Source organism: Salmo salar, chromosome 23, assembly GCF_965601325.2.
Source record: "Salmo salar chromosome 23, fSalSal1, whole genome shotgun sequence".
Classification (NCBI taxonomy): Eukaryota; Metazoa; Chordata; class Actinopteri; order Salmoniformes; family Salmonidae; genus Salmo; species Salmo salar.
Genome location: NC_138313.1, coordinates 8811672 through 8834845, shown reverse-complemented (window position 1 = coordinate 8834845; position 23174 = coordinate 8811672). Strand labels below are relative to the sequence as shown.

At 41.5% G+C, this 23174-nt stretch overlaps 1 protein-coding gene and 1 long non-coding RNA gene across 3 annotated transcripts in view; one reads left to right on the top strand and one right to left on the bottom strand.

The window, feature by feature from the left end:
* Positions 1 to 23174, bottom strand: part of LOC106584023 (low-density lipoprotein receptor-related protein 8) — a 271370-nt gene that overhangs the window by 85211 nt on the left and 162985 nt on the right. For both annotated transcript variants that reach the window (XM_014168792.3, XM_014168793.3), the window contains exon 4: positions 9525 to 9653. In XM_014168792.3, coding sequence (XP_014024267.1) covers positions 9525 to 9653 — 129 coding nt within the window. The remainder of the gene's footprint in view (positions 1 to 9524; positions 9654 to 23174) is intronic.
* Positions 11221 to 21651, top strand: LOC106584024 (uncharacterized). Its single transcript, XR_001323675.2, has 4 exons — positions 11221 to 11374; positions 12856 to 12889; positions 15531 to 15615; positions 15908 to 21651. It is a non-coding gene; the product is annotated as an uncharacterized LOC106584024 (long non-coding RNA).

Sequence of the window (23174 nt, the reverse complement as noted above, 5' to 3'; positions counted from 1 at the left end):
GTCTTTGAATGTCCTATGGGGACAGCTGCGGAACCTTTTTGGAACCCTTTTTTCTAAGAGTGTACGCTAAGAACTAAGCTGCTGTGGTTAGGCAGGGAGTGAAAAGTAATGTACTGTGTGTCGTTGTGTGTGCGTGCGTGCGTATATACTTATGTGAGAAAAGCAGGCACACGTAACCATTGTGGGGCAACGTTTAACATGTAACAATATCCCTGTAACGTCGACTCATCTTCTGTATAAATAAATGACAAACATATCGCTCCTCTCGAAGTCCCTGAGACAAACCGCCCGCGGACCACTGATGAATTGGACCTGATTTCTGTGGTGATCGTCGTTCAACTTTAACACATGAGTCATTATTATTGACCCTGAGCGAGCCTGACTCATTACCTGGCGACAGAGAGACACACTCCGCTCTACGACTTAGACCGACCACGCCAAAAAAAACATAACATGCACACACACACACACACACCACACACACACACACACATATGGGTGTACAACAAACCAAGCCCTTAGATGTGTGAACTCCGTGATTAACATGACAGCTCCGGACTCACTCTCTATTTTCTTCCCCATTGCTTCCACTCCCCTGATTAGTCTCTCCATTCATTCACAAGTACTAACCACCATCCCCATCCTCAACTCCAGCTAGGAGCAGCAGGAGGGCCTGTGTGCCTAAAACAAACCGGATTCCATATTATCATCAATTAAAAGCTGGTAAACTTTCTTCAGAGGGCTTTATAAATCTAATAATGACCTTCTCAGACTGTATCCATGTATAATTTAACATATGGATGTGCTCAATTAGCAGCTGTAATTAACGACAGTGCTCCAATTTGGAAGTGGGAGAAGAGGGGGGAGGAGAGCGAGAGCGGGAGGGGATCGGGGTGCAACATTTTGGAAGAGAGAACTGGAGTGGGGGTGGAGGAGACTGGGAAGTGTGTGTGTGTGTGTGTGTGTGGGGGGGGGGTATCCAGTACTCTGCAGCACAAACATACATTTTTTTTTTTTTTTAGAGATTTTCCCAGGCATTTCTGCCAGTTAATAGTCCTGTATTTGGCACACATCCAGTTTTCATTATGCAGGAATGAAAGCCCACATGTGTGCATACTATGGATGGTGTATTAATGTGCCAACAATACCGAACCATTTCAATTTGAAATAACAGCTAACACAATTCTGTACCTCCAAAGAAATAGAGGAATAGAGTTTTACTGGACGGAACACAGAATGATTCACATTCCAATGAAGGAATAAGGAGCTAGATCTTCAGCTGTGAGTCTGACAGCGTGCCGGTGATATGCACGAGGCTGAGATACCACATCTCTTAAATGATAGATCAAAGGCCCATTTCTGCAGGTTGAGCCAGGATCACAGACAGACAGACCCCATCAGACAGTAAATAAATGATCATCAGCACCCTCCATGAAAGATGTAATAATCAATCTTATTTTTCACTTCAATACCCATATATACGTACAGTGCATTCAGACCCCTTGACTTTTTCCACATTTTGTTACATTGCAGACTTATTCTAAAATTGATTCAATCGTTTTTTCCCCCTCATCAATCTACACACAATACCCCATAATGGCAAAGTGAAAACAGTTTTTCAAATGTATTGAAAATAAACAACAGAAATACCTTATTTACATAAGTATTCAGAACCTTTGCTATGAGTCCACCTGTGGTAAATCCAATAGATTGGACATGATTTGGAAAGACACACACCTGTCTATATAAGGTCCCACCGTTGACAGTGCATGTCAGAGAAAAAAACCAAGCCATGAACACAGTGGCCTCCATCTTTCTTAAATGGAAGAAGTTTGGAACCACCAAGACTCTTCCTCAATCAGGTCATTATGGTAGAGTGGCCAGACAGAAGCCACTCCTCAGTAAAAGGCACATGTTTGCCAAAAGGTACCTAAAGGACTCTCCAACCATAAGAAACAAGATTCTCTGGTCTGATGAAACCAAGATTGAACTCTTTGGCCTGAATGCCAAGCGTCGCGTCTGGAGGAAACCTGGAACCAACCCTACAGTGGTGGCAGCATCATTCTGTGAGGATGTTTTTCAGCGGCAGGGACTGGAAAACCAGTCAGGATCGAGGGAAAGATGAACAGAGCAAAGTACAGAGATATGCTTGATGAAAACTTGCTTCAGAGCACTCGGGACCTTAGACTGGGGCGAAGTTCACCTTCCAACAGGACAACGACCTTAAGCACACAGCCAAGGCAACGCAGGAGTTGCTTTGGACTTGAATCCAATCGAACATCTCTGGAGAGACCTGAAAATAGCTGTGCAGCGACGCTCCCCATTCATTCAACTTGACAGAGCTTGAGAGGATCTGTAGAGAAGAATGGGAGAAACTCCCCAAATACAGGTGTGCCAAGCTCGTAGCATCATAGACTCAAAGCTGTAATTGCTGCCAAAAGTGCTTCAACAAAGTACTGAGTAGAGGTCGACCGATTATGATTTTTCAACGCCTATGCCGATTATTGGAGGACCAGAAAAAGCCGATACCGATTAATCGGCCGATTTTTATTTATTTATTTGTAATAATGACAATTACAACAATACTGAATGAACACTTATTTTAACTTAATATAATACATAAATACTATCAATTTAGCCTCAAATAAATAATGAAACATGTTCAATTTGATTTAAATAATGCAAAAACAAAGTGTTGGAGAAGAAAGTAAAAGTGCAATATGTGCCATGTAAAAAAAGCTAACGTTTAAGTTCCTTGCTCAGAACATGAGACCATATGAAAGCTGGTGGTACCTTTAAACATGAGTCTTCAATATTCCCAGGTAAGAAGTTTTAGGTTGTAGTTATTATAGGAATTATAGGACTATTTCTCTCTATACGATTTGTATTTCATATACCTTTGACTATTGGATGTTCTTATAGGCACTTTAGTATTGCCAGTGTAACAGTATAGCTTCCGTCCCTCTCCTCGCTCCTACCTGGGCTCAAACCAGGATCACATCGACAACAGCCACCCTCGAAGTAGCGTTACCCATGCAGAGCAAGGGGAACAACTACTCCAAGTCTCAGACCGAGTGATGTTTGAAACGCTATTAGCGCGCACCCGGCTAACTAGCTAGCCATTTCACATCGGTTACACCAGCCTAATCTTGGGAGTTGATAGGCTTGAAGTCATAAACAGCTCAATGCTTGAAGAATTGCGAAGGACTGCTGGCAAAACGCACGAAAGTGCTGTTTGAATGAATGCTTACGAGCCTGCTGGTGCCTACCACCGCTCAGTCAGACTGCTCTGTCAAATATCAAATCATAGACTTAATTATAATATAATAAACACACAGAAATACGAGCCTTAGGTCATTAATATGGTCAAATCCGGAAACTATCATCTCGAAAACAAAACGTTTATTTTTTCAGTCAAATACGGAACCGTTCCGTATCTTATCTAACGGGTGGCATCCCTAAGTCTAAATATTCCTGTTACATTGCACAACCTTCAATGTTATGTCATAATTATGTAAAATTCTGGCAAATTAGTTCGCAACGAGCCAGGCGGCCCAAACTGTTGCATATACCCTGACTCTGCGTGCAATGAACGCAAGAGAACTGACACAATTTCACCTGGTTAATATTGCCTGCTAACCTGGATTTCTTTTAGCTAAATACGCAGGTTTAAAAATATATACTTCTGTGTATTGATTTTAAGAAAGGCATTGATGTCTATGGTTAGGTATAGTCGTGCAACGATTGTGCTTTTTTTGCAAATGCGCTTTTGTTAAATCATCCCCCGTTTGGCGAAGTTGGCTGTCTTTGTTAGGAAGAAATAGTCTTCACACAGTTTGCAACGAGCCAGGCGGCCCAAACTGCTGCATGTACCCTGACTCTGTTGCAGAGGTGACACATTTTCCCTAGTTAAAAGAAATTCATGTTAGCAGGCAATATTAACTAAATATGCAGGTTTAAAAATATATACTTGTGTATTGATTTTAAGAAAGACATTGATGTTTATGGTTAGGTACACGTTGGAGCAACGACAGTCCTTTTTCGCGAATGCGCACCGCATCGATTATATGCAACGCAGGACAGGCTAGACAAACTAGTAATATCATCAACCATGTGTAGTTAACTAGTGATTATGATTGATTGATTGTTTTTTATAAGATAAGTTTAATGCTAGCTAGCAACTTACCTTGGCTTCTTACTGCATTCACGTAACAGGCAGGCTCCTCGTGGAGTGCAATGTAAAGCAGGTGGTTAGAGCGTTGGACTAGTTAACCGTAAGGTTGCAAGATTGAATCCCCAAGCTGACAAGGTAAAAATCTGTCGTTCTGCCCCTGAACAAGACAGTTAACCCACCGTTCCTAGGCCATCATTGAAAATAAGAATGTGTTCTTAACTGACTTGCCTAGTTAAAAAATATTATATAAAAAAATGTATATATACATACTCTAGTACTGAGTAAAGGGTCTGAATACTTAAATAAATGTGATATTTCAGTTTAATGTTTTATATATTAGCAAAAATTTCAAAAAATCTGTTTTTGCTTTGTAATTATGGATGTACTGTGTGTAGATTGATGAGAAGAAAAAAACGATGTAATCATTTTTAGAATAATGCATAACAAAATTTGGAAAAAGTCAAGGGGTCTGAATACTTTCCATTTTTTCCATTTTAGTCATTTTAGCAGACGCTCTTATCCAGAGCGACTTACAGTAGTGAATACATACATTTTCATAAATTTTTTATTTTTTTGTACTGGCCCCCCGTGGGAATCGAACCCACAACCCTGGCGTTGCACGCACCATGCTGGCGTTGCAAACACCATGCTCTACCAACTGAGCCAAATGGAATGCGCTGTATACAGTTGTAATAGATGAAAAGGCGATAGAGGGAACGTATAGCCAATGTAAGTGACCCGACGGTGTAAACAGCATAGAAATGAAAAGGGAATAAGATTGTGAGAGGTGTCCTTGATAGCCAAGCCATTTCCATGTAATGAATAATGAAAACATGTTCAAGGCCAGCATCTGTAATGATACTTGCATAGGTTAATGTGATACTAAAGAGCCTGAAAATATTTCTATGTTAAGGCAGCATATCTTGGTTTCGATATTGTGGTTACTAAATTTGAAGTTTCTGTAAAGAAAAAGCTTGGAAACAATCATAATTTCTTAATTTACAGGGAATTTATGTAATTGCTTGTAACCCAATTCAAGACATGTGGATAGGTAAATCCAAAGTAAAAAGTTGGAGCATGATGAAAGAATTGGTTGTATTTACATGAAATATTATTTTTTATTTGTATTTATTAGGTTTATCCAAAGAGGAAAGATACGGTAGGTTGAGTGTTGAAAGAAATAGGTTGCAACTTGAAATATAAGTTCGGTAATAATATAACAGTTGGCAATGAATCAACATTGAATTTGGTTTCAACAAAGATGTTTTATTTATTAACAAAACTAATTTACTTTTAGGTTGATCCAAAGAGTCATATCCTGCTGTGACTGGAGACCACATTTGAGTCTCTTCTTCAGTCATCTCTCCGCATGTGTATCGACAGATAGAGAGAGGGGATAGAGGGGATAGAGACAGAGGTCAAAGTCAAGATCATCACCCCCCCCCAGCTTCAAATACATTCTCAGTTTGTGTTGGTCGATTTGGCGTCTCTTCAGCTAAACAGAGGGTGTGGGGGATTTTTTTTAAGTTGAAGCTCGTTTACTGCATTTCTATACAATTTAAAAACTCAAAAACGCATTTGGAGAACAGCAAAAAACATTTTTTTTTACTCCAGCCATTCATTATTATCGCAATATTAGGTTGCACAATGCAAATAGTCCGGGTAACCATTTGGTTACCTGTTCAGGAGTCTTATGGCTTGGGGGTAAAAACTGTTGAGAAGCCTTTTTGTCCTAGACTTGGCACTCCGGTACCGCGTGCCATGCAGTAGTAGAGAGAACAGTCTATGACTGGGGTGGCTGGGGTCTTTGACAATTGTCAGGGCCTTCCTCTGACACTGCCTGGTGTAGAGGTCCTGGATGGCAGGCAGCTTTGCCCCAGTGATGTACTGGGCCGTTCGCACTACCCTCTGAAGTGCCTTGCAGTCGGAGGCCGAGCAATTGCTGTACCAGGCAGTGATGCAACCAGTCAGGATGCTCTCGATGTTGCAGCTGTAGAACCTTTTGAGGATCTCAGGACTGAGGGGGAATAGGTTTTGTCGTGCCCTCTTCACGATGTCTTGGTGTGTTAGGACCATTCTAATTTGTTGTTGATGTGGACACCAAGGAATTTGAAGCTCTCAACCTGCTCCACTACAGCCCCGTCGATGAGAATGGGGACGTGATCGGTGCTCCTTTTCCTGTAGTCCACAATCATGCATTTACAGTTTCATTGCATTTGCAGGCTAATGTAAGATAGACTACTATTCCTAATGTGATGAGTAGATTGCATAGTCAGAATTTAGGCTAATAATATAAGTCAATTACTGTGAGCAAAACAGACCGTTCTGAACAACGCGTTAACGACGCATGCCTGAGCGCGTACTGACATAGAGTAGGCCTAATCAGAGACGTTTCTTCTTTTTTTTGCACGGGAAAATGTTTCATGCAATTCTACTATATGATTGGAGACAAGCAACATATTTCGTAATACGACACAAATTAGTAGCCTACTCTGCTGACACTGACAAACAGATCAGTAAAAACAACTGTGCCTTGAATGCAACCATCTAATCTAGGTTTATTAGAAGGGGAGACACAAATTGTACAATATGACTTCCATCTAGCCTGGAGGAATTTTTTTCCAGTGGTACTGATCCAATGATAAACACAGTCAATATGCAGCACTCACCGGGGTTATGGCCGATGCTCTCCGCTGGTACAAATAAGATAGGCTACTCTTTGGTCAATTGTGAGTTGCGAATTTTGATAACTAGCTACAGATTAGTATTTTATTTGTCTTCTCTTTCTAAACTGTGTTTTTCCTACGATTGTATTTCGAAATATTGGGATAGGCCTAAACCTATTTAACTGATTTTCACTGAGCTGTAACTCAACAATCAGCTATTTGGTAGAGGCTATTTGCTGCGCGCGCTGACCAAATTGCGAGCTTAAAACAATCCATAGCTCATTTTGAAAATAAGCTAATAGTCCTCTGTGGCCAAATCATGCTCTTTGGTGTAGTTTTTTAAATTATTTTAATCATTTCTGCACAGGCAACGAGCAATGATATACAGTCAGGTCCATAAATATTTGGACATTGACCAAGTTATTATTATTTTAGCTGTTTACCACAGCATATTGGACTTGAAATTAAATAATGAATATGAGCTGAAAGTGCAGAGATGTTTTTTTCTCTCCCTTTTTTAAGGGACCAAAAGTAATTGGACAATTTGGCTGCTCAGCTGTTCCATGGCCAGGTGTGTGTTATTCCCTCATTAGTTAATTTACAAGTAAGCAGATAAAAGGTCTAGAGTTGATTTCAAGTGTGGCATTTGCATTTGGAATCTGTTGCTGTTAACCCTCAAATATGACGTCCAAAGAGCTGTCACTGCCAGTGAATCAAGCCATCGTTAGGCTGAAAAATCAAAACGAACTCATCAGAGAGATAGTAAAAACATTAGGTGTGGACAAATCAACTATTTGGTACATTCTTAAAAAGAAAGAACGCACTGTTGAGCTCAGGAACACAAAAAGGCCAGGAAGGCCACGGAAAACAACTGTGGTGGATGACAGAATAATTATTTCTCTGGTGAAGAAAAACCCTTCACAACAGTTGGCCAGATCAATAACACCCTCCTGGAGGTAGGCATATCTGTGTCAAAGTCAACAATCAAGAGAAGACTTCACCAGAGTAAATAGAGGGTTTACCACAAGATGTAAACCATTTGTAAGCCTCAAAAACAGGAAGACCAGATTTAGCCAAAAAACATCTAAATAAAAGCCTGTACAGTTCTGGAACAACATCCTATGGACAGATGAGACAAAGATCAACTTGTGCCAGAATGATGGGCAGAGAAAAGTATTGAGAAGGTAAGGAAATGCTCATGGTCCAAAGCATACCACCTCATCTGTGAAGCATGGTAGAGGCAGTGTTATGGTGTGGGCATGTATGGCTGCCAATGGAACTGGTTCCCTTGTATTTGTTGATGATATGACTGCTGACAAAAGCAGCAGGATGAATTCTGAAGTGTTTAGGGTTGTATTATCTGCTCAGATTCATTCTTTACCTTTATTTGTCTAGGCAAGTCAGTTAAGAACAAATTCTTATTTATGTATTATTATGTATTCATGACAATGACCCAAAGCATACTGCGAAAGCAACCCAATAGTTTTTATTTGGCTAAAAAGTGGAATGTTCTGCAATGGCCAAGTCAATCACCTGACCTGAATCCAGTTGAGCATGCACTTCACTTGCTGAAGGCAAAATTGAAAGAAAAACGACCTAAGAACGAGCAGGAACTGAAGACAGTTGCAGCATCTGGTGATGTCTATAGGTTCCAGACTTCAGGCAGTCACCTACTGCAAAGGATTTGCAACCAAGTATTAAAACTCACAATTTAATGTATGATTGTTAGGTTGTCCAATTACGCTTGAGCCCCTAAACCTTGGGAGGCTATGTATAAAAGTGGTTGTAATTCCTACATGGGTCATACAATAATTTTGACAAAACCATTAAATTAAAAATGATAGTCTACACTTAAAGCACATCTTGACTGTTTCTTTTCAAATCCATTGTGGTGGCGGACAGAGCCAAAATGATGCAAATTGTGTCACTGTCTAAATACTTATGGACCTGACTGTAGCTCATTTTGGCAAATGTTATTAAATTTACTTTAGGGGAAGCTTATCTTCCCCTAGCCTATTGAACGCGCCGCCTATGCCGACATCAATGTGAAAGTAACTGGTGCATAAAACAGCTGCTCGCCAGTCTTGGAATGATTGTAGTCCATTTTTTTTGTAGCCTACTTTTAAATCGTTGGTCTTCAGCTAGGGTATGGTGACTGCCATACCCAACTGACACCCCTGGCCTCAGTTAACACCTCAGTATATGAGATTCCACACGGACAGATAGACAGACAGGAAGACAGATATTTCAATCTCAGCCATTCACTGAGACAAACATGCCCTACTTATGAGCTGCTGTAGTAACCTGCTTTTCCCACTCACCCAGTGTCAGGGAGAATTGATCAAGGAAACGTCAGTGGGGGAAACAGCTATGAGGTCTTTGAAGGTTCTTCACACACCAACAACACTGGCAGCTGGGACACTGAGCTATAAATACCACATCTGCTTTGTTCCAACACCTTTAGCTCAACACAAATTAGCTTCCGTCAAGAAAAACCCAAAACGATTGATTTGTAGGAACATGCATCCTATCAAATTGTGTCTTTTTGTCTCTCAGCAGAGGATCTAATCCTTCTCCTTCCCTTTCTTTCTCATCTTCCACTCTCTCCTCTTTCTCCTCTTTCTACCTTCCTATCCCCCTCCCTCTGTCCCTCTTCTCTCCTCCTCTCCCCCCTTCTGTCTTACCTGCGGAACACTGGTCCTCGTCTGCCCCGTTCTCACAGTCCCTCTCCCCGTCACATCGCCATGACGATGAGACACACTTGCTGGCCGAATCCCCGCAGTTAAACTTCTCAGGTGGGCACATCTGTCGACCTATCGGTGGAGGGAGAGAGAGAGATGGGCATGAGGGAGAGAGAGGACACAGTTAGTCAATGAAACAGCCAAATAGCTCAGTTATCATGTTACTCAAATCGATTCCCCCTCAAATGCCTGCAATTAGAGCGGGCACACAGAGTAAGACGAAGGCCAAAAACACACAGGGGGAAAAAAAAACACACAAAGCGAAAACATACACACACGAAGGCACATGCGCAGATCGTTCCATCGAGTGAAACCATATTAAGGAAGCAGACCATTGTTTCTATTCCCTAGCTAGCCCATGTGGTTCCTAGAGTCAGAAAAACACTGACGTACAATACATACATTTTACACTTGGCCTAGACAGCAAATCCCTGCTTTCCCTTTTCACTAATTCGACCCCCCCCCCCATCTCTCCCTCTTCCCCCCCCCCCTTTCCACAAACAGAACTGCTCCCACCTCTCTCCTTCCCCATCCTCTCTCTCTTCCCTCTGCCCACCCTTCCCAACCCTAGCCAGCAGTGATGGGGGGGGGGGGGGGGGGTACAAAATTGTTCCAGTTACATATTGGGATATTATTTTTGACGATATAGCATGTCATAATATTATTTTTGCGCTAGTTGGCTGTACCTGCACTGTGTTCCTTCATAACTTGTTCTCCATCTTATTTTTAAATAGGGAGCCAATTTGTTTTCAGCACTTATTTCCATGACTGATAAACCCATTTTCTCATGGCTCTCTCTTGTCCCTCTGCAGCAGACATATGGTGAGTAAATTATCGAATCACAATAAAATCACAGTATCGAATCGCAACGCATGTAGAATCATGAGAATTGCAATACATATCGTATTGGCACCTAAGTATTGTGATAATATCGTATTATGTCCCTGGCAATTTCCAGTCCTATTAGCAAGAATAGGCCTAATGGGACTATATCCTAGATTACACACTACCACCCTCCCTCCTCTCTGTCTCCGCTCCCTGGTTCCCAGTCCCAGCCAAAGAGGGCCCATTGGGACTGTATATTAGATTACATTACGCCCAGTGTCAAAAGTTGCTCCATCAATTCTACATTTTGGACTGTCACTGCCTGGCAACCTGCAACCACCCCAGATCAATATACACAGCAAATAATTTAGCCATTATAGCAGTTACTAATATTTTACTTGAAAAGAGCAGCTTTAACATTTTTGGGGAATTAAGTGACTAATTCTGACCACTAGAGTTGGAGGTAAAACAGTGTTTAGGTATTGCTTGTCAATGTGATCCCGCCCACTGATTTGCATTTAAGTTTCGATTGTGCCTTCCTCGCATTCGCCTCAGACTAAAACTGGCAGAAGTAGTCTTTGCATTCAGGTAAGTTATATGGTTTTGAAATTGATATTTGGCCCAAGTCAACCATTTATCAATAGTTTGTTTCAAGCCAAATATAAATTACCTAGCAGGAAATTGCAGTGGAGGCTGGTGGGAGGAGCTATAGGAGGACGGTATCATTGTAATGGCTGGAATGGAATAAATGGAACGTATAAAACACATCAAACATACAGAAACCACATGTTTGACTCCGTTCCATGAACTCCATTCCCGTCCTCCTATAGCTCCTCTCACCATCCTCTACTGGTCGATTGGTATAGCCTGTTTTTTTGTTTTGTTTTAACCAAGCTAGTCTTGGCGACATTCTCAAAGCGTAACTAGCTTATAATTTTAGGTCAGTTTGACAGAATGGACATACCAAGGTAGGTACTTGAAGCGGCTAAATTCCTTATTTTGAATAAACCAATAACCGTGTGGCAATTCGGCACCAAATGTTTTTTTAAAGTTGCCACAACTTTAGCTATTTGCTATCTAACCATTAGCTACCAGGTTAACTTAGCTACAGAAACTAGCTAACATTAGTTAACATTACCTAACTATCTAATAGCTAATGTTAGGTAGCTTGGCCATCTAGCTAGCTAACGTTTGCAAACTAGAATCAATATAGAACAATGAGGATTAGTCCTAAAAACATATTTTCTAGAATACTGAACCAGAATGCAGGTTATACTGTGTTAAGGTCAGTCATTCATTCTAGTATACTCAATACTTTAGCTGACGTAAGTGTTGATTCTTTGGCTAGCTAGATGGCTACTTAGCTAACTAGTAACATTAGCTAGATGGCTACCAAAGCCACACGTCTAAGCTAGCTACATAATTAACCTAAACCTGCATTCGGTTTGAGTATTCAGTAATGGATGTGTGCCTGGGTAACTATGATGTTAACTGTCAGCTGTAGATACCTTTCCACAATTTGTCTAGGCTTATATGCGTGCCTTGTGTGTGCTACAGAAGCTAGAGTCAAATGTGGTGCGTGCCTCATGTATGTTTACTAAATATAGAGTTAATCAGCACAGCAAAGCCGGGGAGAATGCAGGGAATAACGTTACATCTTTCAGTTGAAGGGATTTTATGTAACCAATGAAATGTTAGAAAGCTAGTTAGTTGTTTATCTCTATCTCATATGCTGAAATCCACACACGATATGCAAATGTTATGCATGCAACCGTTCGACTTTTCTTGCGCCTCGATCACACCGATCTTGGCATTTCATTTTGGCACACCAGAAGTACATTCATTTCTAATGGAACGCTTGCCTTGCAGCATTGCTTTGCAGATGCAGTTAGAGTGCGTTCTGTTAGGTGCATACGTTCGGTTTATCGAATGTACGCATCAAACTGTACGCGTAGACGGCTTGACAGAAATGGTAGCAAAAGGTGAATGTTGAACTTTTGTTGGACACATCCAGATGCTGTTCACCATTTTGCGCATTGACACGAGGTGTTCGTTCTGAGGCTGTCCTAGTCGTAAATTAGTGAGAATATCAACATCGTGTCCAGCGTTGTTCATAACGCTACATATGTTTTTTTTTTTTTAAGAATGTATTGGCTGTGTTTTATATAGGCTGTGTTAGGGTAGTGCTGGCTATTTTAGATGTGACATTTGTCCTGGGAGATAAAAATTGGGTTGTTATTTTACTGAAATGCACATGGTCCCTTTTTTTTTTGCTGGATCTTTGTAGATTTTTTGACCCATTTTGAGTCATACAAAATCATGTGTTCTCTACTCTGACTACTAATCCACAGATCAAAAGAGGAAACTCAGTTTGTTTTTCTTTGATTAATCTCTCCTCATTCTTCTTGTTTTTCTGTGGATTTTATGTTGCATTACCGCCACCAACTAGACTGGAGTGTGGACCTCATCTTTCAATCACACACGTGGGTATACAGTATGCTTGAAAAAACCAGTGAGTAGATGGGACTTGCAGCTCGTCAAGCATCAAAAAAAAAAGAACCAAGTTCTATTTTATTGACTGGCTACGCAAACGCCTGTTGACGTGCATGAGCAGTTTGGATAAAATGATTGAATAACATATACAGTTGAAGTCGGAAGTTTACATATACTTATGTTGGAGTCATTAAAACTTGTTTTTCAACCACTCCACAAATTTCTTGTTAACAAACCATAGTTTTGGCAAGTCGGTTAGGACATCTACTTTGTGCATGACACAAGTAATTTTTCCAATTGTTTACAGACAGATTATTTGACTTATAATTCACTGTATCACAATTCCAGTGGCTCAGAAGTTTACATACACTAAGTTGACTGTGTCTTTAAACAGCTTGGAAAATTCCATAAAATGATGTCATGGCTTTAGAAGCTTCTGATAGGCTAATTGACATTTGAGTCAATTGGAGGTGTCCCTGTGGATGTGTTTCAAGGCCTACCTTCAAACTCTGTGCCTCTTTGCTTGACATCATGGGAAAATCAAAAGACCTCAGCTAAAAAATGGTAAACCTCCACAAGTCTGGTTCATCTTAGGGAGCAATTTCCAAATGCCTGAAGGTACCACATTCATCTGTACAAACAATAGTACTCAAGTATAAACACCATGGGACCACGCAGCCGTCATACCGCTCAGGAAGGAGACGCGTTCTGTCTCCTAGAGATGAATGTACTTTGGTGCGAAAAGTGCAAATCAATCCCAGAACAACAGCAAAGGACCTTGTGAAGATGCTAGAGGAAACAGGTACAAAAGTATCTATATCCACAGTAAAACGAGTCCTATATCGACATAACCTGAAAGGCCGCTCAGCAAGGAATAAGCCACTGCTCCAAAACCACCATGAAACATCCAGACTACGGTTTGCAACTGCACATGGGGACAAAAATCATACTTTTTGGAGAAATGTCCTCTGGTCTGATGAAACAAAAATAGAACTGTTTGGCCGTAATTACTATCGTTATGTTTGGAGGGAAAAGGGGGAGGCTTGCAAGCCGAAGAACACCATCCCAACCGTGAAGCACGGGGGTGGCAGCATCATGTGGGGGTGCTTTGCTGCAGGAGGGACTGGTGCGCTTCACAAAATAGATGGCTTCATGAGGGAGGAAAATTATGTGGATATATTGAAGCAACATCTCAAGACATCAGTCAGGAAGTTAAAGCTGTGTCGCAAATGGGTCTCGAAATGGACAATGACCCCAAGCATACTTCCAAAGTTGTGGCAAAATGGCTTAAGGACAACAAAGTCAAGGTATTGGAGTGGCCATCACAAAGCCCTGACCTCAATCTTATAGAAAATTTGTGGGCAGAACTGAAAGCGTGTGCGAGCAAGGAGGCCTACAAACCTGACTGTTACACCAGCTCTGTCAAGAGGAATGGGCCAAAATTCACCTAACTTATTGTGGAAGGCTACCTGTAACGTTTGACCTAAGTTAAACAATTTAAAAGCAAAGCTACCAAATACTAATTGAGTATGTAAACTTCTGACCCACTGGGAATGTGATGAAAGTAATAAAAGCTGAAATAAATCACTCTCTACTATTATTCTGACATTTCACATTCTAAAAATAGTGGTGATCCTAACTGACCTAAGACAGGGAATTTTTACTAGGATTAAATGTCAGAAATTGTGAAACTAAGTTTAAATGTAGTTGGCTAAGGTGTATGTAAACTTCCGACCTCAACTGTATGTGTAAAAACAAATGGCACTACTTGTGCACGCAACGCGGCCAGTTTGGTCAGTACATAACAGTGAGCCAAATAACTTTGTTTAACGTCTTTCAAGTTGTCAAGAAATGTACCCTGCCTACCATGCCTTAAGTCTACAATGAATCTGAGACAGAAGTACATCAAGAAGTGTTCGAGTATCTTCTTCAAAAACCAGACCTCGTGTGTTAAAAATGTGTTTACCCAATAAAACTAGCCCTGAGTGTGAGTTATTTGTCTACAGTACAGAGATGTGATCAATGTTTTCTTTCATACTATCCTAGCTAGCACAAATTATATGACACACTTCTGTCCTGAGTCCAGCAAGCCGGATCTAATCCTGCTGGCCCAGTTCTACCACCCAGATCCAAACGGAGGTCTGGTGTTTGCGGGGATGGTACAGTAAACGGGAGCCCCTAACCCCCGTCCCCCAAAGCCTGCGGGGGGTTACCGCTGAGACATTTAAATGCCAAACAACTTTTGGGAGGGGGGATTGTGTCTGGGGTCTAAGGTTTGGAGGGATGGAGTCACACGTTACACATTCTGTGGCATGTCACAGATCACATCAGGCCCCATTTAATTGTATGTCTTCTCTCAACATCCCATATAAAATTGTAGCTTAATGATTTCCAAACAGATTATTTGGGCCCGACATTTAAAAACATAATAAAATGGGGTTTAGTGCATGGCTAACAAACACATTTTTAAAGACATATGTAATTTGGTTGTATTATCCCTGTAGAATTGTTGAGAACAGAGTATTCATTTATTCATGTGATCGGTGATGCTGGTTGATTTGGACCCACACCAGCACTGGGAGACACGTTCTGAAAGTTTTTCCAATGTCAGAATCCCAATTTGTTTTCTAGGTTGGGACACTGACATGTCATCCATTCTTCTCCTTGTCCATCTTCTGCCTCCCTCTGCTCAAGGCCACAACAAGCAGGGAAAGATGTAAGCGAGACACACAGCTGAACGTCATGTGAAGCTCATAAAAGTCAGGCTACAATTCAACACAAATTTAGTTACAGATTGTGTTGCTGCATCCTGACCCCCCCCCCGCCCCTCGAGTGTACAAAGACTTACCCCAGCAAAGAGCACTCTGATCAACTCTACTGCTGTAACACCTCTTACTAGTTAAACTACCACAACTGTGGCAGTATAACACTAACACATATTATAATCACTACTGTCTGGCTTGTGAGACTTATAGTAGAAGTTCTAACAGTATATTATTGTCTTATAGGCAGGGACCAGCATCCAGCAGCATCTGGATGGCATCACCGGAAGTCCACAATATCTGCTTGCCGTGGGTTTCCCAGAGAACGATCATTCACGCCTACTTCATCGCGATTGACAAACATCCGGTACCTGGCTCACTGGGCTGTTTTGATGAGCTTTTCAAAGCTCACTTTGTATTTGGTACCTCATACAGTCAGGGTCTGGCAAACATGTACACTTTTCTACAAACGAGATTGACATTGATACAACTAACGGCGAATCCCAGGGTAGTACAGCTGAGGGCCAGAATGTTGCATTCATCAGATCTGTTTAAAATAGACTTTTTTATTTTGTTTTTGCAAATGCCGCCAAGAAAATGCCATTAGCCTTGTAAAACATCTGACGTTAATTCATGGTCATTGTCCAGGGAAATGTCTACATTTAAAAAGTGTGGTCAGGTTGGTTGTTCACATGTATTTGGCACTTTGTCTGGATTTACAAAGCATCTTAACAAGGCACATGAAGAGCTTACCGAAGCAGTTTCTGATAATGATGGTGGAGGCCCCTCTACCGCTGCTAACAGTTTTGCAGCAAACAATTTTGATGTGCCAGCACCAAGCTCACATTGTGATTCAGCTCTGTATAATAAGAGTATTGTAGATAATTGTGCCGCAACAATAAATCAACTCAAAGCAGCAGGATTTGGTGAATCCGCAAAGAACAGTTTTGTCAGTTCCATGGAAGAGAGTTGATGACATGAGTAAAGCTAAAGAGTCAGTGAAGAAGTGTCTGTCTTTACAGGAAACTGGCAACAATGATCTAACAGGTGTAAAATATAAATGCCACATACAACAATTTCAACCATTTTACTGAGTTACAGTTCTTATAAGGAAATCAGTCAATTGAAATGAATTCATTAGGAGGCCCTAATCTATGGATTTCACATGACTGGGCAGGAGTGCAGCCATGGGTGGCCTGGGAGGGCATAGGCCCATCCACTTGGGAGCCAGGCCCACCCTCTGGGGAGCCAGCTCCAGCCAATCAGAATGAATTTTTCTCCACAAAACCGCTTTATTCCAGACAAGTACTCCTCAGTTTAATCAGCTGTCTGGGTGGTTGGTCTCAGATTACCCCGCAGGTGAAGAAGCCAGATGTGGAGGTCCTGGGCTGGTGTGGTTACACATGGTCTGAGGTTGTGAGGCCGGTTGGACATAATGCCAAATTCTCTAAAACAACGTTGGAAACTGCTTATGGTAGAGACATTAACATTCGATTCTTTGGCAAAAGCTCTGCTGGACATTCCTGCAGTCAGCATGCCAATTGCATGCTCCCTCAAAACTTGAGACATCTGTGTCATTGTGTTGTGTGACAAAACTGCACATTTTAGAGTGGCCTTTTACTGTCCCCAGCACAAGGTGCACCTGTGTAAAGATCATGCTGTTTAATCAGCTTCTTGATATGCCACACCGGTCAGAAGGATGGATTATCTTGGCAAAGGATAAATGTTCACTGACAAGGATGTAAACAGAAGTAAGCTTTTAGTGAGTATGGAAAAATTCTGGGATCTTTCATTTCAGCTCATGCAACATGGGACCAACACTTTATGTGTTGCATTTATATTTTTGTTCAGTATAGATCAGTGTTTTGAGCAAATGAAAAATCTATTTAGCAGGCGTTAGTCTATTTACAAAAATGCACACATAAACGTAATGTTGCAGCTTGTGGATGGTCCCAAAGAAAGTCTACTTTATGACTTAAATGATTCATCTTTCTTTAAAACCATGCTCTGTTCTCAAAAGAGAAACATGTGATGAAAATGTTGCTCTTCTATGACGACTTTGAAATACCGTTAGTCCTCTTGGATCGAAGCATGGCATAAATAAATATTTACCTGGGTTCTTTTTTCATACTCAAGATATAAAAACCTATGGGTTTCGCTCACTGCTTGACCCAATTGTATGGAATTAAAGTTCACTTGCACAATCACCAAATTCATGGAACTATTGTCCAAGTAACAGGTGACAACCTTGGTATTCATGGTTTATTTGGTTTTCTGGAATATTTTAGTGCAATATATTGCTGCCATTTGTCTTGCTGAAAAAGACAACTTTCAGACAGAGTTCAGTGAAGACAGTCCCAAGATAGTATTGCGAACTAAAGGGATGCATGTGGAACCATGCCAAACAATGCAGAGAAATCCCACTGACCTATGCAATGGGTGTTAAAGAATCTTGCCTGTTAAATTCATTAGAGTACTTCCATATAAGCGAGCATTTGTCAGTTAATGTCATGCATGACATCTTGGAGGGTGCTGGGCAATATGGTCCCGTGTGGCTCAGTTGGTAGAGCATGGTGTTTGCGACGCCAAGGTTGTGGGTTTGATTCCCACGGGGGACCAGTACGGAGAAGAAATGTATGCATTCACTACTGTAAGTCGCTCTGGATAAGAGCGTCTGCTGAAATGCAAAATGAGTTGAAATTGCTACTACAGCACTTGCAAAATGAGCATTTAACCAATACACCACTTATCTTTGGTGACTTGGTTTATCCAAATGATCAACACTGGCATTTTCAGCTTTTTTTAGCTTCAAATAGTCAACATTGTATTTTCTCCAGTGTTATCAGATGGTATTAAAGTCTATTTGAAACACTTGATTGCACAACACCACAAACTGTTTAAGCAATTTCCATAGCTGGTATATGTGCGACGAAGCACAACGATGCTTCACCGTAGGGATGGTGCCATGTTTCCTCCAGGCGTGACGCTTGGCATTCAGGCCAGAGAGTTCAATCTTGGCTTCATCAGACCAGAGAAACTTGTTTCTCATGGTCTGAGAGTCTTTAAGAGCCTTTTGGCAAACTCCAAGTGGGCTGTCATGTGCCTTTTTCTGAGGAGTGGCTTCCGTCTGGCCACTCTTCCATAAAGGCTTGATTGGTGGATTACTGCAGAGATGGTTGTCCTTCTGGAAAGTTCTCCCATCTCCACAGAGGAACTTGGTAGCTCTGTCAGAGTGACCATCGGGTTCTTGGTCACCTCCCTGACCCAAGCCCTTCTACCACGATTGCTCAATTTGACAGGGCGGACAGCTCTAGGAAGAGTCTTGGTGGTTCCAAACTTCTTCCATTTAAGAATGGAGGCCACAGTGTTCTTGGTGACCTTTAATTCTACAGAAATGTTTTGGTACCCTTCTCCAGAGACGTGCCTCGACACAATCCTGTCTCGGAGCTGTACGAACAATTAATTTGACCTTGTGGCTTGGTTTTTGCTCTGACATGCACTGTAAACTGTGGGACTTCATATAGACAGGTGTGCCGTTCCAAATAATGTCCAATCAATTGCTGCACCTGTTGCAGTGACGTTCCCCAGCCAACTTGACAGAGCTTCTGGGGATGTGCAGAGAAGAATGGGAGAAACTCCCCAAATACAGGTGTGCCAAGCTTGTAGCGTCATACCCAAGAAGACTAAAGGCTGTAATCGCTGCCAAAGGTGCTACAACAAAGTACTGAGTAAATGGTTTGAATACTTACGTAAATGTGATATTTCAGTTTTGTATTTTTAATACTTGCAAAAATGTAAAAAATAAATGTAAATACTTTTTTTTTTTGCTTTGTCATTATGGGGTATTGTGTGTAGATTGATGAAGAAGGGAAAAAAAACTTTTATCAATTTTAGAATAAGGCTGAAACGTAACAAAATGTGGAAAAAGTCAAGGGGTCTGAATACTTTCCGAATGCACCGTATATAGATTGGATATATGTCCAGGAAAAATGGTTGCCTTGAATGTAATGGAAGGAGCTCATGAGATAGTGGAAGAAGGCACCTGGAGTGCGTTTTCTAAGGTTTTGAGTGTAAAATGGGCCAAACATCAAGGGAACGTATACTGTTAAGATTTGGTTGTTTGCGTTAAAGTACACTCAGATGCCAATATTTCACGAAATCCAGTCTATTCTTGTAGAAGATGACACATAACGTACAGCTGGCTATCTTTTGCTTAAGACACACTGTCTTTTTGACGTTAATGATATTTTGTTTCACAAAGCATTCGACATACAGATGTTATATGGTGGTGATGATTCAAGTTTGTTTGTGGTCCCGTACTGCTTCATGTGATTACATTTCCACGCTTGTACACAGTACCAGAACAATTGTACATAGTAGCACATGTCATGTAGGGACAGTAGGGAATCAGAAGGCCATGCATCTGTGGGGAGAAATTTCCCAACTGAGGCACGGGTTGTGGGCTTCAATTCGTTGAAGCCCACACCTGTCCCTATTGCTTTTGGTAATGTCTGTTAATGCTCTAGAACGGTGATTTCTCAACTGGGGGGGGGGTCGCGACCTGGAGGATTTTAAGGGGTTGCGGGACTTATTGTGCAAGAAAATAATTTAAAATAATCAAACAAAAACATTATTTTGAAAGGTAACTGCTGCACCGCTTATTGTTGCTGCCTTTAACACATGCAGTGCGTCCACAGTTGTGAAATGGCTAGCTACATTCGGACTCTTTCAGGTTTTCGCACTGCACTCACTCACTGACCAAATACGATAACGTTCTCGCCACACACACACACACACACACTGATCCAATGTATTTCGCTACACCCGCAAAAACATCTGCTAAATCTGTGTATGTGACCAATAAACATTTCATTTGACACACTGATCCAATAAAAATGTCATTCTGCAACATCGTTTTTTTTTTTTTTTATCAGATAATACAGATCTTCTTCTGACAGCTAGCTTGATTGACGGCTAACTATGCAGATGTGTTCTGCAGGCATTGCACACGTGGATAGTTAGCTGTCATTTAACTCATGTAGGCTCGCTGTCAGAGTAAACTCGTGGACACGTTTTACAAATGTGCAGCTCCCTCTTCATCTACTGCTGCTTCCAATGTCAACAACAAGGCAGACAACGCGGTCCCTGTCAAGAAGAGAGAATACGACCCCGACTTCATCAATTATGGTTTTACACTGTAGACATTGTTAATGTTGTAAATGACTATTGTAGCTGGAAACAATGTCTACACTGTATTTCTGATCAATTTGATGTTATTTTAATGGACAAAAAAATTGCTTTTCTTGGACATTTCTAAGTGACCCCAAACTTTGGAACGGTAGTGTATATAGAAGAGAGTCAGGGTGAGGGTTGACAACAGTGGGTCCTATGCATTGAGCTGTTAGCTAATGAGAACATGAAACCCTCCAAAAATATCTGGAGGTCTCGCAAGATTCATTGAACAACGTATGCACGGTACAAGAAAAGCCACTTTGCGCCTCATACCTTGTTGCCCAGTGTATTGCTAAGTGCAAAAAAAAATGCCCACATCAGTGCAGAGGATCTCATACTCCTTGCTGCGATTGATATGTGCACTGAAATCGTGGGAGAGTCAGCCGCCAACAAACTTAAAACTGTACCCCTATCCAATGACACCACGAGGAGGAGAATCTGTCTGAGGACATAACGCGCCAGACATCAGAGCACATCAGTGCAAATGGCCATTACGCACTGCAGCTTGATGAATCCACAGATGTGGCTAACCATGCAATTCTAATGGTCTATGTCAGACACGTCCGGGATAATAACTTCGAGGAGCAGTTCCTTTTTAGTGCTGATTTGCCCACCACCACCACTGCAGAGGCTGTCTTTAGCACAATGGATATGTATCTGGGCTCCGTGGGCCTGGCCTGGGATGGGCGCGTCGGTGTAACACACCGATGGGGCAGCTGCCATGATGGGAAAGCACTATTAAAGCGGATCCTGGAGAGAGCTACACCAAAAAAAAACTGGTGTTTCCAGGCCTTCTGCAGGGATATGGGGGGGGGGGGGGGGGCGCCAGCAGGTGCTTTATCATGCAGAGGTCCACTGGCTTTCCAGGGGTAAACTGTTGGCTCGCTTTTATGAGCTTCGAACATTTCGATCGTGAGGAATGGCTCGCCCATGTTGCCTACCTGGTGGTTATGTTTGATCATCTGAATTTGCTCAATGTGTCAATGCAAGGGAGGGGGTACAATCGATTTGAACGGAGGGACAAAGTGGACGCCTTCAAGATGAAGCTTACCGTTTGGGCAAATCCTGTTTCTAATGGGAGGATTGACATGTTTCCCAACGCTGATTGTGAGATTCAGAATCTGATCAACATAGGGCACCGCGACACACTGAAGAAAAAAACGTCAAACAGCATCTTGTCAAGCTGCAGGGAAAGTTTTGCAACTACTTCCCGGAGGAGAACAGGAGACTAGACGACTGGACACGGGACCCCTTTCGAGTGGAGATGGGAAGCGTCACGTTGCCAGGCAACGAAAAGGATACGCTGGGCATGCCCTTCCCAGAAATGACACTGCCACAGTTCTGGTGCAGCGTAATGGGAGAGTATCCTGCTCTCGCCTGTCGTGAATCATGCTACCGTTCAGCACCGTGTGAAAGTGGCTTCTCTGCTATGGCCGTGCTGAAAACTGAAAGCAGCAAACAAGCTGGACAGCCAGTGCTTTCATCCGAGTTGATACAACCATCATCCCAGACTTCAGTGAATTTATTAAACTAAAGAACCCCTCCCAGCTTTCCCACTGATAGGCCACACACACGCGCGTATGTGCACACAATAAAATAAAAAGAGGTTAATTAGTTATTGTTCACTATGTTAATTATTAGTGTCAATTAATTCTGTCATTCATATGACATTTTATTGAACTGGTTAAAAACGTACACCTTTTAAAACAACTTTTCGCGGTTGTGAAACTATTCACATGGTAATTGATGATTAAGAAATCCTAATGATTGTTGTTGTTTTTTTCTATTTTAAACACTGGCAAAGTATGTGTTACTGTTCGTTAACATTATTGGACTGGTTTTGATGTCATGTTCTGAGTCTGATAATGTATTACACCCCACTCCTGAACTGGTCGCCTAATTAAAATGGCTTATTCTCTTGAATTGACAATACTTGTTTTCTCAGTTAATACGGGCTGTGTAATGACTTTCTTTAATACCATAATTGAGACAGAGTCTATTTTGCGAGTGAAGCCTGCCAAAGAAGGCAGCTGCAATACAACATTACACAATGTAAATCATCAACCGTCTACAATATTGGGTCGCGGGCTCAATTGTCATTGTGAAATTTGGTCCCTAGGGCAAAACCAGTTCAGAACCACTGCTCCAGAATGTATTTTATTTCAAAGATTGTACCCCATGCTAGTACTGATTGGTCTGTTTTTAGCATTTCATGTAATAAACAAATTCTGTTAACCAATATTTTATGTTGACTAATTTATGGTAGTAATAAAACATGTCT